This window comes from Ornithodoros turicata, chromosome 7 (assembly GCF_037126465.1).
Source record: "Ornithodoros turicata isolate Travis chromosome 7, ASM3712646v1, whole genome shotgun sequence".
Taxonomy (NCBI): Eukaryota; Metazoa; Arthropoda; class Arachnida; order Ixodida; family Argasidae; genus Ornithodoros; species Ornithodoros turicata.
The window spans coordinates 27,025,354-27,042,897 of record NC_088207.1 but is presented as its reverse complement, the minus strand read 5'-3'; the positions used below and the strand labels follow the sequence as shown (position 1 = coordinate 27,042,897).

At 43.5% G+C, this 17,544-nt stretch overlaps 1 protein-coding gene across 1 annotated transcript; it reads left to right on the top strand.

Annotated features, from left to right (window-relative positions):
• Nucleotides 1-28: 28 nt before the first annotated feature.
• LOC135400731 (translation initiation factor eIF2 assembly protein-like) lies at nt 29-17,232 on the top strand. Its single transcript, XM_064632603.1, has 11 exons — nt 29-152; nt 627-701; nt 2,632-2,674; nt 4,366-4,401; nt 4,489-4,691; nt 5,492-5,628; nt 7,558-7,680; nt 7,911-7,939; nt 10,138-10,239; nt 14,852-14,986; nt 15,061-17,232. Exons 1-11 carry the CDS (start codon nt 79-81, stop codon nt 15,121-15,123), a joined length of 1,020 nt encoding a protein of 339 aa, XP_064488673.1. The 5' UTR covers nt 29-78; the 3' UTR covers nt 15,124-17,232.
• The last annotated feature ends 312 nt before the right edge of the window (nt 17,233-17,544 follow it).

Below are 17,544 nucleotides of genomic sequence, written 5' to 3'. Positions count from 1 at the left end.
ATCGCTTTAATCACGTGACAAGCCAGTCAAGTCAATGTTATCCAATCCACTTTCTAGTTTCTTCGGTGGCGGTGTGTCATGAAGATAGGCGACGTTTTAAACTGTAGTTTCCCAGAATGGTACGGCAAGTTTAAAAAAGTTACAATCAAGAGGTAAATATAAATGATTTTCTGTTCTACTGGCAAGAGTTTTACGAGCTGTCATGCTAGACATTTGCGTCACGGCACAGTATAATCTTGCGGTTTTATTGCGAGTGCACGTTTCGATAGCAGCATGGTCCTCGAAAACCGCGCACATGTTCTACAGTTCGCAGCACCGCAGTGCATGCTAAAACAAGGGTATGCGTGTATAAGTAGCAACGGCTGGCATCTCGTGTTCTTTCTTTGTCTAGGCCTCTAGTAGTAAGCGTGTCTGTCGGAACTGCCAGTGCGTCCTAGTCATTTTCAGGTTTTCAGGTATGCTAATACAGTGGCCCTCATGGAACTGCGCTACTGTTTGCTCGGTATTTGAAAATAGTCACTGAGATTTACAACTGCCTATTATTCAAGACTTGCGTTAATGCCAGACGTGTTCTTGACTGCGACTTCCTCTCCACTTTGCACAATGTAGAACATTTTCTTTTTCAGCCTTCTTATTCCGCTTCCAAAAGAATTTATCGATTACCTTCACTCAGACGGGGTTGTCTTACCAACAGGGAGCAGGTAAGTTTACTTAGTACTGTGCACCTACATTAACTTAAATGTTGACCACATGGTAATGCTTATTTTGCCACAGTATCATGACCAAAGTTGTGGTATAGGTGGGTTGTGCCAGTTCTCCAGAAAGAGGGAAAAGCACACGTATAGGTGGGATGCGCCAGTTCACCAGAAAGAGGGAAAAAGCACTGGTGAAGCTATGGTGTGACGTCACGTGCAAGCCATCTATATCTTTCTGCTGTCAGGAACATGTACACGAGATGTCTCCCTCCAAAGCTGTGCAGGTTTTACCGAAATGAATCCATTGCGAAGCGGGCATGCTGCCCCTGTGAAGCAAGAGGTTTCTGAAAGCAACACTGTGTCCGATGTCTCCTATAGTCGTGTTCAACTTAACAAGGAAAAGAAATGCAGTCTGTAAGCTCTCAAAATATTACTGTGCCACAGATAGGATGGCTGTGCACAAAGACGTCACTCTCCCTCCTCTGCCAGGCAGTGTAATCAGTCATCATTACTCTGCTTCCCTATTGGCTGTTGGCGTAAGGGACACTACGTATTGGCGTAAGGGACACTACAATGCAAAAACAACCTGTTCTCAAGTGAATGTCTGTGTTTCAATTAGTATAATGCAAGTGAAGTTAACTCACTGAGTGCTACTGTTTAGAAGAACACGCAATGACAACAGAGCCGCATTTGGCGGCAACGAATGGATCCTCAGGAAGCAAAGATTGGCGGCATCCTATCAGACAGCAGGAGAAGCGTGCACATGCCTATTGTGCGCGTCTGGATGTGGAATGGGTCCTGTTGTAACTTTGTGTACATGCGCGGCATGATACGCATTGCTGCATTTTTCAATACTGATTTACAGAATTATAGCCCATAACAGTAATCACATGTTCTAATGACAACAATTATCTTCACGTCCTTCAGACAGCGACACCAGTGTGCTTCATAAATCTCGCTGTGTTTTTCGTCGGAACTGGTCCTTGTCATGGCAGGCGCGTTCATGCGCAGCATGGACTAAAAGAATCCGATGTATACCGATGCACAAGCAGAAACGACGTTCACTGTGTAGTGCACAGGCAACAAAAGAGTCCGTTATAATTCGGACTGTAGCTTCGTAAAACAGAATCAAAGTTTTGAGTTACAACAATTGCAAAATTAATAAAGCATCTAAAGTGCTTTGAAGTGAACTTGTGGTGGCACGTGAGCCTCCCCCATTGCAGCGCTGCACTATGTCTCCCGGCGTGCTATTGTGTCTCGTTATCTCCAACGGCGTGTGTAGATGACTGACTAAATTTCTTTTTCTTCTTAAATCGAACACGAGTATAGTGTCTTTTCCCAGCACTGCTTGTGTTTTGGAAAAAAAAAACCCTTTTTTAAAGCATATTCGTTTCTATCAACTCGTTGAACTCGACACCATAACGGTCAGGTTAATGCGTTTGCACACGGAGTTGTGGCATAAGGTCTGTCCACTTGACGGAAACTGTGACAGCCTCGAGCATCCTCTTGCTTTGCTGAAAACGCGAGGGAGAATGCCGGACTCCACGCAGCTGCTGCTGTAGGGTGACGACATAGTATCCTCCGCATGAATCGCCAGAGTAAGGATTGATTGATTGATTGCCGGAACGAAAACCTGAAGCTACTGACAGTGATGTCACTTCAGCAATAGCGCCGGCAATAAAGATAAATTATCAACAATCAGTCGCAAATTAATTTGCAGGGTGACTCTGAGCATCATAAGAAAGGATGTGCGAGTTTTTTTTGCTTTCGTTCGAACTGTCGCTTTAAAGCCTCAGTGCCTAATAAGAATGAAAGAAGGCATCAGCTGAGAAACCAGGAGGAGTCAAGGCTAGAGCAAATGATCTTTGATTACCAATAAAGCATGGACTTTATTGACGATCAGCTTGACGACCCTGTCGTATTTGTTTTCCTGCAGTGCACCTCCATCACAGGGCCGTGACTATGACTCGGACAGTGAGGTGAGGTTATATTCTTCTCGAATGAGTTGTCGCATATGGCCATACCGATTGCATTATAATTACGACGTGACTTACTGGGTTCCATGGAACGTTTTCGTGTGTATCGGCACTCTTTGGTGGATTAGCGCATGTAGGGCACCTGCCAAGAGTGTAAAGTGGGGGCTAAAAGTCTGGTTTCGCTTTAGGAGCTGTGGAACAGGGTAAAATAGGGTGATATGGTGTGAAACAGAAGCAATTTGTTTAGAGAATGGAATAAAGAAAAGCTGTTCACACACAAGTGTCACTGCTGAGAGTGAAGTATAGTGGACTCTCATAAATTCAAACTCCAGGGGACCAGCAATTTTTGTTTTGAATTATCAGACCTGCATCTAAATATATACCACATAAGACAGCATGTCGTGGGGCCATACTGTTGTGGTCTTGTATGCTGAAGGATAGTGACATCGCTTATGGACACTGCTGATCACCTTTAATAATAAACCGTACCGTTCCTCACGCCACATAATCAGACTACCACTGTGTGTGAATACCTTTTACCCTGAACTGTAACGCTAGTTTTGACTTCCCCTGCAAGACTGACCCACTTACTCGAACATTTGGCCTGTCTGTAGTCATTATAGCCACAGGAGGAGTGCCTTTTCAGTATTTTAAAGTTCCCTGTTTTATTAGTTCAGTGCCAACGCAGTGTTGCTTAGTGAAAGCAACATTGTGTTGGCTGTTTTTTTTTTTTCTGGCAGGAATGTTGTAAAAGGGAGTAAAAAGTTGGAATTAAGCAAAGGTGCAATATTGAAAAGCTGCTTAATTCAAATTAAGCAGCTTTTCAATACATTGCAAATGTAGCAGGACAAACAAAAAATTCAAATTTGTTTGGATTAACTGGAAGTTTGAATTATTTGGGTCTGAATTAGAGACCCCCCTGTATTTAGTAGACCTGAGTGAATACTCAAAACTTTGAATTCGATTGGAATAGGTAATGCTATCCTGACGGTATCTGAAGGCGATCCTGAGTATTCAAGTTTTTTAATATCCTTAGAGTATTACTGAAACGAGGTGAATAACTTTGTGAATTTTGATGTGTGTCAGCCACATTGGGGTCAAGAGAGTGGCTTTACTCCTCGCCTGGAAATAGTGTTCATTCATAGAGAGCTTTAATCAGTCCACATGTGCAAAAAGTAGCTCTTCTGCATGACATCCTGTCGTTGTGCTCTCAATAACAGCAGCAACATTATTTAACGGTGTTGATTGGCGAGTTTCATCGCCACAGGCAAGACTTTTCCCCAGTGCTGGCTCTCAATATGTTCCACATAAAGCACACTTGCACAAGTGACTGGAAGGTTTTCTGTGCTTACATTATTGGTCATTATAGGTCCCACTGTACAGTGTATGTCATAGGTGCCAATGGGGTGTTGGAAGGTGGGGACAATGGGGGTGGTTGCCTTCCCCCCATGAACTTTTGCTCTGACAGTCCCGCCACCACATTTTCCATCTCTACGTGTCGTCAAAGACAGATGCGCTTTAAGCTCTGTTACTGTGCAGAGCGAAAATGAACACCCGTTTAAAAAGTAGAGGATGAAATTCGTAAAAGCAGTTTTAACCCAAAAACGCAATGCTCTGTTAATATTTGCAGCGTTTAAAATGCGTGAAATTTAAAACATACCGTGTTCCATGCTGTACTCCATGTTTCTTTTTAGGTGGACTGGGATGAAGCTGATCGGGAGGAAAATGAGGCAAGCTGCCGTTTATAAGGCTATCAGTGTCAATCAATTTATTATTGGCTGTTATACATTTGTTGAGTTTGTCATTTCATATTTTAGGCCCCAAGTTTCCCAGAGTTACAGGAGCAAGTATCCAAAGCAATCCGAGAGCTGGGTGGGCGGTGCTTCCCCAAGCTGAACTGGTCAAGTCCCAAGGATGCCACCTGGATTGCCATTAACAACAGTCCCAGCTGCAGCTCTTTTGAGGACATTTGCCTCCTCCTCAAGAGCTCAGACTTTGTTGGACACGACCTGACGCAACCGTGAGTATTCTGTCGTCTTCACCGTTCATAGGGGAGGGACCATCCTTTGAAGGGATAAAGAAAACTACCCTATCAGTGGTATGTTCTCTTCTTCTCTACGTCTCTCCATAACATATATGTATTTCGTAGTCAGACGTTGTCCAGAAGGGCAGATATGTTGTTCATGAGGTCTTCCAGATGATGCAATATCTATGGTTATGCTGTGAAAGGAAGTGAGTAAATGTACAAAGCACAATATTAGAGAGTTCTAGAATAGGATACCTGGGGAAGACTTGAGAAAGGTATGGGTGCACAGCTGTGTCATCGCCGAGCCCACTTTCGTGTGCATCAGTCAGAACTGTACCTCTTTGCCTTACTTTGTTCCTTATGCCATAACTGTTATTAGTTTTTACCTGGGCACACTTTTATAGTAGTGTTCCTAGAAGATATGAGGAGCACCTCACATTTCTCTGAGGCCTGTACCATAGTGACTACAATACTAGTTTAGTCCTAGTGCTGTTTGATTTGAAATGCAGCGTGAAGGGCAGGTTTACAGTATCGTAAATTTTGTTTCAACGTCAGTAGTAAACTTGACTGTTCTCACGCCAGTAACTTGGTGGCAGGGTACAAGCTACTTAGACACGCTGTCTTTCGCGAGGGACATTAAATATGGTGTGCCGTGTGATGAGCTTTCATCGCACGTTAAAGAACCCTCAGGTGGGCAAAAGTAATCCACAGACCGACTGCTGTGGCGTTGCTCATAATCTCGGTTGTCTCGCAACGTAAACCCCCAATTATATATTGACTGTTCTCACTTTCAGATTCGTCTACTGTTCCGACTGGCAGGAAGATATGAAACTTGAAAACTTCTTCAAACACGTACTTGTGTTGAGGAAGTGGGAGGAAATTGACCCAAGCACAGAGTTTCGTTGCTTTGTCAAGAATGATGTCCTTATAGGTTTGCAGTCCTTTTCATAGATTTACGTCCATAATTGGAGAAGTTTTGGAACAGGGGACCTAAGCATTTCAAAGCCCCAAAGATACAGCGTTGTTGCTGCCTCTTACAGTGAGAGTTGTTTTTACTAGTAGTGCTGCAATAAGTTTACAAAAGACAGTATTTTTGTCTCTTGATTTCTTTTTCTTTTGTAAGTTTTTATTCTTAGTTGTAGTGACTCTACAAGCGAAGCCTGCAAGCTCCGCGTTATGTAAACCTTAGCCCATAAGCTTGAGGAGAGGCCACTGCATGCATAGTTAGGGCCAGAAGTTTTCGGGAAATTGAATTTCTAAAATTTGGGGTGCAAAAATCAGGCGTTAAAGTCTGATGCATTAATTCATGCAAGTTCAGGTTTAAAAGCGGTGACGATCCATGCTCTTGAGCAACATTCGGGTTTTATTGAACAGTAAGATAGTGGAACACCATTTCAGATACATTTCGACTTTCGAAATTACGACATTACGACCTTCCTTGTCAATAAACGCTTGTAGCTGTAAAAAACTTCACCTAGGTGTTTCTCCCTCAGTTGCTTCGCTGACTGCATACGTTTGGTAACAGTTCAGTGCTTCTTGATGACACGTCCCAGCTCACTGTCAGCATTGCCGAGAGTAATGTCGCAAAAACAAAACGCTCACACAAAGTCATGTATTGCTCATTGTGCCGCTTTCTCTTTATCGTTCTGACGCATGGTGATGTCAAATGTTGTCGGTTGACTTCCTTTTTCGGCCTCCACCCTTGAGCTGCTTTCTCTCATTTTGGCATGCTGTTCTGATGACAAGTGCTCCCTGATTCTGTCGTACGGTTTCTTCGATGGGTCAGGTGAGATTTCAGCGCAGCAGTACCGGCAAACCAAGGTACACGGGGTTGAAGATCCGCATGGACTGTCTAAGTGTGGTTTCTTGCGCACCTCCAGGTCAGAGTTCTCCACGGCCTAGTCATCCGCTGTTTTCTTGCGTCTAACCATGTGCGCACGGGGAAGTGTCCTCACAAGTCACGCCGACGCCTCACCGTCCTCTTCTAATTTCTAAACGGATTGGATTGGACCGGCTCGGCATGAATAAATCCAACATGGCTGCTTTCCGTGTGGCGGTGACCGATTGCAGTTGGAACACTCGTTTCATTTCTATGGGTAGAAATCGGATTTTCCCGAATGCTTCTAACGTTGCCCGTGGGCAAATACCGGGTTTAACCCGAGGTGACTGGCAGCGCATTCGGGGGCGGGGGGGGAGTACATTTGGGGAGAAATAGGGTTAAACCCAAAAACTTCTGGACGTAATTGTAGTTAGGGTTTCCTGTTTTTGGTGTTTATAATTTTTTAGATCTCCCGCAACGTGCCAAAAACGAACGCCATACCAAATTACGGTTGTACAAGATTGAATTGGCTTATAACATAATAAAATAACACGATAACTTCTCTTTATCACTTATCTTTGCCCTATCTTATAATACCTCAGAAAATATAAACACTGGAAACCGGAATCCGTAATTATAGTGTTTGCGTTTTGGGACCCCTTTTCTCATGCACCCTATTCTGAACGTCTCTTTTAATGCACCTTTTTACCCACAAGTGCAGCACCTTGAAGCATCGTTTAAATCACAATCTGTCTGTACTAGGTTGCTTTCTATTCTGTCAGATGCCTAGAAATTTCAGTTACCATAAACACCCAATATTACCGGGAGATAGCATGATCCACAGGTCTATCACAGTGATGTTGATTATTTTTTTAATGGTCTTTGTTCTCACAAGCGTTGTGCCGGAATGCCATACCTCAGAACTTTATTGCTGGAATTGTGTGTAGTCAGTGATATGAAGGGGGAATGTTTTTGAGAGCTTGTTCAGCTGTCAGTCCCTGTTACAAGTGGAAGTTCACAGGGTGATTTGACCTGTTTCAGCTATTACCCAACGGGATCATACCAGTTACTATTACCACATTGAAGAACAAAGGAATGCCATTGTGCAGGACATTGTCTCATTCTTTGAGGAACACATTGTACACAAGTTTCCTGACGAGAACTGTAAGTTTATTTTGACTCTGATTTTTCTGTTGTATGTGCAGTATGAGGTTATTTAGTAAGGGGAAGGCAGATATGCTGCTTACAGCATGGCATAAGAAGATTGGCACTTTCATTAATGTTTTGAACTTGAGTACACATTCATCTCTATCTTCTATACATTTGAACATGTTGCTGTCATTGCTTGCTGCCTATAGAAGAATAACTTTCTTGAATTTTTTATTTTTTTTCAGATGTCTTTGATGTGCACAGAATAAGGAAGGTAAGCACATACATGTAGTATTTGTGGCTCTGTGTAGCGTAGACCATAGGCGGGGAAGTTACTTTTATTTTGTAGTGCACTACCGTTACTCACTACCTTCTTCAAAAAGTTACGCGTTATGTTATTCGTTACTGTTGTGGTAGTAGGTAATGCGTTATTAACGCTGCTACTTCTGATAAGTAATGCCATTACTTTTGCATTACTTCACCAGTTGTCCTTATAATATGTACCATTTTTGGTTGGGTCACATAAGTGCATTCCCCAGATCAATACAAGCAATGTTGGACACAAACAAGGGTCACGCATGAACACTACTTACATGTACGATTTGCTGCAACGCAGAAGTAGTTGATGTTCAAAATTTTCATCTGTGAGCTTCGCCCATTTGGCTGAGAGGACACCTAATGACAAGTGCACGCTGCTTGTCAAGGTTCATAGAGACTGTGACCTTTTATCTCACACAGTACAAATCCAAACAGCCTATCTCTTGGTACTTTGTTACTTGTTCAGAGGGTAGAGGATACTTTTCTGTCTCTTTTGCTCCATTCATCCGAAAAATACCAGAGGGAGTGAAAAATAGAGGTGGTAAACAAAGGTAACATCTCAACCAGGGTAGGTCAATAATTCTTCTTTTGCGTTCTTCGTGGGTGGCAATATGACCTTCTTGTCATTGTTGAAAATGAATAGAAAAAATCTGGGATTTTCCCGGATTCTGCAGGCATGGTCCTCACTCACACTTTAAAGTTTCAACGATGAAGCGATGTTCCCGAACACGCAGTAACGCATAGTGCCATTACGCGTTAGTTAGGGAAAATGTAATGATGTTACGTTACTCATTACTTTTCTCCCAAATGTAACGTGTTACCATATTTCACTACTCGAATGTAACCAGTTACCGGTAATGCACTACTTTGTAACGCGTTACTCCCCACCTATGACTTAGACTATCAGCAGTCATCCTGCACGTAGTTCAGTGCCTTGTGTGGTCGGTTCTTTCATGGCAATAACCACATCCACTCTTGAGACTAAGCCTGAAATCCTAAAACTTTTCCTTCATATTTGCTCCACCTTCGACTGCTCCTTTGAGAGCAGTCGAACTGCTCCTCACGCGGCGAGTGTTGGGAAATATAAGAATTTATGCAAAAAACAAACAAACTAAGAACTGCATGTGTTCCGCACCTGTGCCTTGTGAGGCAATGCTTATTCATGGCTATGCTGCTTAGGACTTTGGTGCAACATCAACATCAGTGTCCCACCTTGACAACCTAACCTAAGATAACTAGCTGGCTACCCTGTGCATGCACGTGTGCGTGCATGGGGGTGCCCCTCACTGTTCTTACACTGAGGCTCGGGCAGTGAGTATGGCAAGGAAACTGCAGCCTCTGTCTGGGACACTGCCCTGAGCAGGGGCAGGGCTAGGGGTACTGGCTGACCTTTGGCGCCATGGGCCCGGATCCCTGCTCTACCAGAAGTACCTTGGTGACTTTTGAAAATGCTCAGGGTACATATCTTGTTCATATTACCATCCTATCTTATGAACATTATTAGAATTGCTTACTGTCTCTCTTCGAGGCTTGGCCAAAAAAAAAAAAAAGCCTGAGGGGACGCGTGGCACAGCTCACTTAACGCAGTACGCTTAAGGCAGTGTTCGTCTTTTTGTCCTTGGTGGCAATGCGTTTGGCCATAATGGGTGTAATGGGTAATGGGGCAATAACTGCAGGCCTTATTGTTGTACTTCTGTGTACAAGACCTTAGTTAGTTTCATCTTAAGGAAACAGCCTCGTGATGAGAGCCGCTAATGTTTTGAACCGACTGTTCCTCTAGGCGAAGAAAAGGGAAATATCAGGGGCTCTCATGCTGAGGCTCAAAAGGCCTTAACATTTCCTCACCAGGTCGCTGGATTTTCCACCTTTCTACTTAGCTATTGTAGGCTATTTGTGAAAAAGTTTGCAAGGCCACAGAGCAAAACAAGACATTCTTTTCTATTTGATCCATGCCTTTGAGCAGGCCTTTTCTCTTGCTGCATGTCTCCTCAGGAGCACTCCCCATTGTTCACTAACATGCTGAGTATGAAAACGTCATTGCCACTATAAATTTCCTTCTCATGTATTTTGCCAGAGATGAAGTAATGAGTGATTGAAAAGATTTAAGTCTGTTTTGTGTTCTATCTTCTCTGATTGAACTACTTTTTGTTCTAGGATGTTGTTGTCCTGCTGGACTTCAACCCCTTTGGTTCACAGACAGACTCGCTCCTATTTGACTGGGATGAGCTGGAGGCCTTTGATGCCAGAAGACGTGATGTATGTTTTTGGTTTTAAACAGTTTGTTGCGTGAATGAGGACTTCTAACCGAAGGGTAGTCTGTTTGGATAAAGATGGACATATCTTTTTTGGGTGTTCTTCCACTTGTGGGTTTTATCAAAAAGCATACTGATGCCATTGACAAATTATTTGTTACCTACAAGGGAAACTTTGATGCTTTGAAACAACAAGTTCTGAATAGGTTAGCAGACAAAGATATGCTTTTTATAGCGGAAAAAATTCGTGAGGCTAGCTTTCGTTATTTTTCAGCTCAAGTCTTTGTTGAAAGACCACAAACCTCATTTGCCTCTCTGAGTTGAACTCGATGAACAGAGGTGCTTTCTTTTGTTCAGAAATCTTTCTTGTTTGACCCTGCTCATCTCTTTGAAATCAATTTTTTAACAAGCTGATGATGCTTCACATGCATTTGTCACTTCACATTCAATGTCTTTGCCAGCCTTTCACAAATTCTGTATTCCTGCAACACGTACATGACCATTTAGGTGCCAACCTGGTACAGTTTCAATCCTACGCTCGGATCAACAGAAGTGATTTTATGGAATTACGGAATTTATAATTTAAATCTATAGTGACTTGTTTACTACCTGTTTTATTCGCATATGATGTCTTGTACACTCAAAAGGAAGAATTTTGCTCTTTTTTTTTTTTTTTTTTGCATGTTGGTCGCTCCGATGTTGGCAGACCTTGTGCTCTTCTGTTCCCCCCCCCCCCCCCCTTGTTAAAGTAGCACAGAAGTAATTTTTAACACCGTTTTCTTCCTGTAGAACTGTTCAGTAGGCCAGTAAGATGCACCATGAGAAGTAATTCACACCGCAGTCATAATTACCGCAGAAATTGAATTTAAGGGGGTACACGGGGATCAACTCGCGAAAAATGACAAGAAAACTGATTTTCTGGAAATAGCATTTTTTGTGACAAAAATCTGTCTTCTATGTGATACCAAAGTATTTTTGCTCAAATCCACCCCAAAGTGCCCAAAACTCGTTTTTTCTGAGGCGTGGTAGCAGGCAATATCGCGAAAATGACGAAATATCGTCGTTTTTCAAAGAGCCGTATCTCGGAAACGACATCACCGAGCGATGCCATCTTTGCACCAAACGACAGTACATTTATCCTCTTCAAAGTTCCCGCGCATCCGAACTTCCCAGTGAGAAGCGCTCTGACGAGGAGGGAAAGTTCCAAGGCCCGGAGGGAGAAATCTGTGCTCGCGATAAGATTGGCTGCTCCTCGGTTGCCCTTGGCAACCGGCTCCTCTGGCTGCCGGAGCGTCTGCTCTTCCTCACAGGAGGATTGCGATTGCAACTTTTAGTTCCTAGTTCTTGTTGTGTTTTTGAACGTGGACAATTCTTACGATGGACAAACGAGTTTTGAAATGGAAGTAAGGCACCGTCCATTTTGGAAGCCGCTGATGAAAAAGAAGAAAAAGGCTTCTGCGCCGGAATGCGAAAGTGAGCGCTTTGTTGACGTGTTCAGCGGTGGTGATGTCGTCGAAACACGACCAAGTACTTCTTTTAGTGTTATCGTCGAAGCACTATCCACTACTTCCTCTCATAATATTCTGGAAGCTGTGCCATTCACGAGCACAGGTCGCACCATCAAAGTTCATTTGGAGTCATCGTTGGTGTTGCCGGTGGTGTGCCGCGGCCGGCAGTACAAGCGTCGTTGACTTCTGTGTCTGGCACTGAGCTAAAACTTAGGCTGGCCAGGATCTCCACCATAGGGTTTTCTCTAAGGGGCTTGCCCAAGTAGCATTGAGGTGGTTGTGGGGGCAACAAAGCTTGCAGCCCCCTTTCCCGCGCTCGGTACGCCCATCATCTCCACCCTGAGGAACAGTAGAACCCCTACGAGTATCTGCTTTGCGAATCTAACAAGAGCTAAGAAGCTAACAAAAGCATTGGACAAGGGTCTTCTGCCTTGTCAGACTTTTGATCAAAGGCAAAAGCAGCCAAAGTGCATCAAACAAAGTGCCAGGAATGCAAGAGAACCTGTGTACCAAAGGGCACAAAAGACTATACTGCTGGAGCCTTCTAATATACAGTAAAAATAGTGTGAAACTTTGTACTTCATTTTCTCAAAACAACTTTTCGCTGTAGCTGCTCCACTTGTGAAACTGATATTTCAGTAACCACTCCGTATATATTGATGCGGTCTGTTTTTTTGCAATCGTTGAACAATCCTAGAGGTCGTGACATTCTTATTTTTTCTGGTAAATAAATTTATAATTTGTGCTACCGCCATACGTTTCTATGCCAGATGCGTCAGTTGCAACTGCATGCAGAAAATTGAAAACCAAAAAAGGATTGCGATCGCAACTTGAGTTCCTAGTTCTTGTTGTGTTTTTGTCAAAAATTGTCATTATGGAAATTGAAAAAACTAAGAATGTCATGACCTCAACCATACATTTGGGAATACACTATAAGTTCAAGCAGTTTTCTATCACATTTTTCAATCTCTGCAGGCCTTTCACAAAATGCAAAGACTTTGTAATTTGTAAAAAAAACTTTTTGAGATATCAAATATTTTTTAAAATTCATTTTGAGGGCATTATCAACATCTGTGCAAATTTTCATCATAATCTATTAAGAAACAAAAAAGTTTGTGTTGATCCCCTCGTCACCCCTTAAAATACGCTGCAAAAAGCGACCGTGCGCAACGGTAGTGAAGAGCAGTACCAGCTTGTGATCTGCCTGGAACCTCGTGCTGATGCTATAAGGAGAACGCTCTCTGATTGGCCTAGAGAATTGTCTGCTACTCCGCTGTCGTCTGCTACTCGGCTGTTCGGGGTTGTGAAAATGCCTTTCTCCCTGCTCGGTAATGATTCGGCCGCTCCTTCTATCCCCAATTCTCCGGGAGAACTGGCAAAACTGGTTTACGACAGCACAGGGACAAGGCGCTGACCCACACTGACCGGCGAACCAGAACGGGTTCTTCTTATCACGTCATCTGTGACGTGGCATCATGCAACTCCAGCTATAAGAGGATGAGGAGGTGAGTTAAGGGTGAACACGCAGAGTCATGTTTATGTGAGTTTTTTTTTTTTTTTTTCTGGGAAACAAACTGCACACATCAAAAACTTCCGTGCTAGTCTGTATAATGACACACACACTTCCATCAGACGTCTTAATCTGAATTGTTTTTGGTTGGCCGTCTGTATTCCTTTAACACCTGTCAACCAGAATCTCTGTTGGTGGCCAAGACTAGATTATTTGATTCTTGTTATTCATTCTTTACCTGCACTTTTAGCCTTACAGAAGGTTTTCTGTAATTCTGCCCCTAAGTTAACTCCTGCTGAAGAGTTTCCCGTTGGTGGAATTGTGAATTTCCTAGATTTGGCACTGTCCACTAGCCGAGGATTATGATGCTGGGAGTACGGTACACAGATTCTACCAGGGAACAGTTGCCCCTTGAAATTGGTTAAAAGTGGGTTGATCACTTCTAAGACGCTTGCCATCTGGAAAGTGGGCAATTGTGCTAGTGCTGCCCCTGTATCCATTTGTCCTGCATTCCAACCGCCTTCCTCGATTCTTTCATTGACCTTGTTTCTTGTTCACCTTTAGTTCTGTCCTTCCCTAAATCCCTTTCCTCCTCCTTTTCCCACGCATCGTGTGTGTTTCTTGAGTGAATACGCTATGCAAGTTGGTCAGCTGTCTGCACAGCTCCTCTATTTCCCTCTCCCCTATTGCTTGTAAAGTGTCCTCATTGGCCCCTGTCCCGTGGGTCACGTGGTTTCTCCAAATCTTGCAACATCCCTAGCGCGGAGACACGGTGGTAGCACACTAAATGTTTTTCTGATACGTGTTGTTTTTCCCTGTGCTGCTTCTCAGACTTTTTCAGTATGGAGTTGCTCCGCCAGCTCCCTCGCACTTGTGCCATATTTTCAGTCAGGCTATTAGCATGAAAGGAGTAGAGAAGGCCATCCAAAGAATTTTGAAATTAAGACATCTGATAAAAGTGTGTGTGTCAATTTAAGGAGTAGCAGTAGCACGAAACGTTTTGATGTATGAAATTTGTTTCCGAGAAAAAACTTGCATAAATGTAGCTCCACGCGTTCACCCTCAACTCGCCAATCTGGGTATAACGAGGATAAGCATGATGCCACGTCACCGATGACGTGACAGGGTCCATGTGTTCTGATTTGCTGGCCAGTGGGGGTCAGCGCCCTGTCCCTTTGCCGCCGTAAACCAGTTTTGCCAGTTCCTCCGGAGAATTGGGGATAGAAGGAGCGGCCGAATCATGACCGAGCCAGGAGCAGTGTTTTTTCAGTGCCCCGAACAGCCGAGTAGCAGACAGCATTTCTCTGAACCAATCAGAGAGCGCGGACTCTAGCATTAGCACGAGGTTGCGGGCAGATCACTGGCTGGTACTGCTCTCCACCACTGTTGCGTACGGTCGCTTTTTGTGGCGTAATTCAATTTCTGCGATAATTATGACTCTGTGGTCTGAATTACTTCTCATGGTGCATCTTACTGGCCGACTTAACAGTTTTATAGGAAGAAAACAGGGTGTTAAAAATGGCTTCTGTGCTACTTGAAGTAATTGAGAAAAGCATGGCAACTGTCTGTTACTGAAATGTTTGTTTGACATTGTGCAGCTCCCAGAGTTGAGGTATATGACTGAAGATAGAGGTGTGCAGCCAAGCCCCTACAGGCACTATGGACTGCCAAGGGACTTTGTAGATTTGAGTTCTGGAGAGGATGCCAGGAAGCTTATAGATTTGCTCACACTGGTGAGGATCCACGTTATATCTTACAATACAATCCCTCCTGTGACACTTGCTACATGGTGTTTGTACATCTTTAGGGTAAAAAAGGGCAAGAAGATTCCTCCAATGATGAAGATGACCAGACAGATGCTGTCAGCTAGCAGTCATCACGTCTACAAACATATTGGAAGCCAGGATTGTTTGTCCTTGCTAGTTTAAAGATCACGGTTTACATTTTTAAATTTTACACAATTTGCATCTCGCTTAATGTATATGTATTGCTCACCCAAAAACCGTGCTCCAAACTGCGAAGACGAGAGTTCGAGGTAACTCGTTACTGTAACTAAGTTCCTTTTTTCGGTAACTTATAACTTAACTCGGTACTTTTGCGCTGTGGTAACTTTCAGAGGAACTCGTTCCTTTTTCAGGTAACTTTGACAAAGTAACTTAAAGGAAGTTCCAAGTTACTTTTAATTCACTTTTCACTCACGTCCACATATTTTCTTGCTTTCTCTCCGGTTCTTTCATGACATTTTATGCCATAAACCGTGATATTCAATCAATGACAGTATTTTATTCAGGAAGTAGGAACCGCTGCCATTGAAATGAAGCGGAACCATTCTGCTCCCGCATGGAGTTAGATGCAACGCGTTCGAACTGTTGGACATAAATGAAAACGATCTAAGCGTGTTGCACTCCTCCACAGGCAACTCAAGGTCTAACTCAACTGCTCACGCGCTGCACCTGTGTAGTGCTATTTTGTGCCCGAAGTAACTTGGAAGTAACTCGTTCTTTTTTTAAAGTAACTGCGAGTTACATTTCAGGCAGAAGAACTTTGTTATTAACTTAGTTACATTTTTCACACGGTAACTTGTAACGAGTTCACTTCGACGGGTAACTTCTCGATCTATGGCGAAGACATTGGTTGTGATGTCTTCCAGATCATGTTGTTACAGGAAGTGGAAAAACTTTGAGCACAGTACTCAGACTTTTAGAACTGTGTGTGTGTGTGTGTGAGAATAAAGGGCCTAGAACTCGAGCACTATCATGCACACACTGTCTCCCCACGTGTTACTTTTATGGAATAGGGATGTCAGCACGGATGATGTTCATGGCACGAAAGATTCTGAATGGTCCTGCATGAAAAAGTTTTTAGGCAGCTATAAAAGGAAGAAAAAGCCTGTATTTAGGCTCTTAACAACGAAGTTGCAGGCATAATAAATGAACTTTTTCTTTTTTTTTTGTCTCTACGGAGGCAGCGTGCAATCGGCCCTTCGTATACGGTTCGGATGAAGACATAAATTATCATTTATGTGGCACCTGTCTATATATATAAAACATCTACCAGAACACGTTTCTTGCCAAGTGACCTGGGCTCGGATTCACGAACGCAAGTTACGCTAAGATGCGCTAAGACGACGTCGACGTACGACGGCGTCGTAAGCACAAAGCTATCGTAGTGGAGAGGGTACACCCTTTGACGAGAGGGGTCAGGGTGTTTTGTAAGCGGTGTGTGACACCCGGTTTTGCAGCTTTTATGGCTTCTTTTGCCTTTCTTGGAGACAATTTGGAGAGGTGTTGGGGGTGTCTTAGTGGTGTGTAGGGGATGCTTGAAAAATTCCTGAGACACGATCTTACGGAGCACAAAGTTGAAGCATTTGTTGAAGGTTACCAAGCGAAAAAGTGCCTCAATGTCACTTCGGGGAGGGTCTCGAAGGTTCTGTGGCAAAGTGCAACGCATTGTCGCGTATTACGGAGTCTTGGTTTGCCGTCTCCAAATCCACCGCTGCCAGATAACGCCGCCATCTTTCTTCGTAAGACTGCTCGGGAGCTCACGCAGGATTCCGCCGTAAGCTCTGAAGATTTTGCGACGCGCGCCCTTCGTGAATCTATACTTCGTCGTAACTTTCCCGTACGACGGAGATACGACAGATTCCGTCGCACGGGTGCTTTGTGAATCCGACCCCTGTTTGGCCCATGAGGCAATGGATGGTGAATGCCTTATTGATCTTGGTGGACTGCTCTCCAAGTGTAAAATCCTTCAATGTTGAGAGCCAAATTTTCGTGAGTCAAGCACAGGGCACATATTTGCAGCCACTAAATTTTGCGAAACTTAGACTCCAGAGCTTATGGCTTCATCACCTCACATTGTGGTGTGCCTTACATTGACCTTACTATGTTTGATTAGGGTGGCGTGGGACATGCTGGTGACACATGCAGTTTATATGTTTACTAGCATCAAGTGTGAAAATAAAGTACGCAATTTTATATTTGCTCTTGAAGTGTAATCCTTACTTGATTTTTTGTCCCGTATAATTATGGAATTTTTCTATTGGCAAAAATTAGGGTTGTGGAAGCAATAAGGGCTGTACAGTGTTTATCTCCAAGATGTACTGCTAAAAGCTTCACAGCACAACTACTTGGCAAATAAAGGTGGGCGTACCTCACTTAAGATTGTGGTAACAAAGATACCAAAAGATACCAAAGATAACAAAATTGATAGGCAGCACTAAAAGCTGCACTATCTCTGAGTAGGCTTGTCGGCAGAGGACTGTGCAGTTCCCGTTTGCAGTAATAAGTTC

What these genes read in the sequence shown, in the direction of transcription:
- LOC135400731 (XM_064632603.1), top strand. Translation starts at nt 79, where the DNA reads ATGAAGATAGGCGACGTTTTAAACTGTAGTTTCCCAGAATGGTACGGC. An exon ending in CAAGTTTCCTGACGAGAACT is followed by an intron (nt 7,681 to 7,910) that starts GTAAGTTTATTT and finishes ATTTTTTTTCAG; the next exon opens with ATGTCTTTGATGTGCACAGA. An exon ending in TTGATGCCAGAAGACGTGAT is followed by an intron (nt 10,240 to 14,851) that starts GTATGTTTTTGG and finishes GACATTGTGCAG; the next exon opens with CTCCCAGAGTTGAGGTATAT.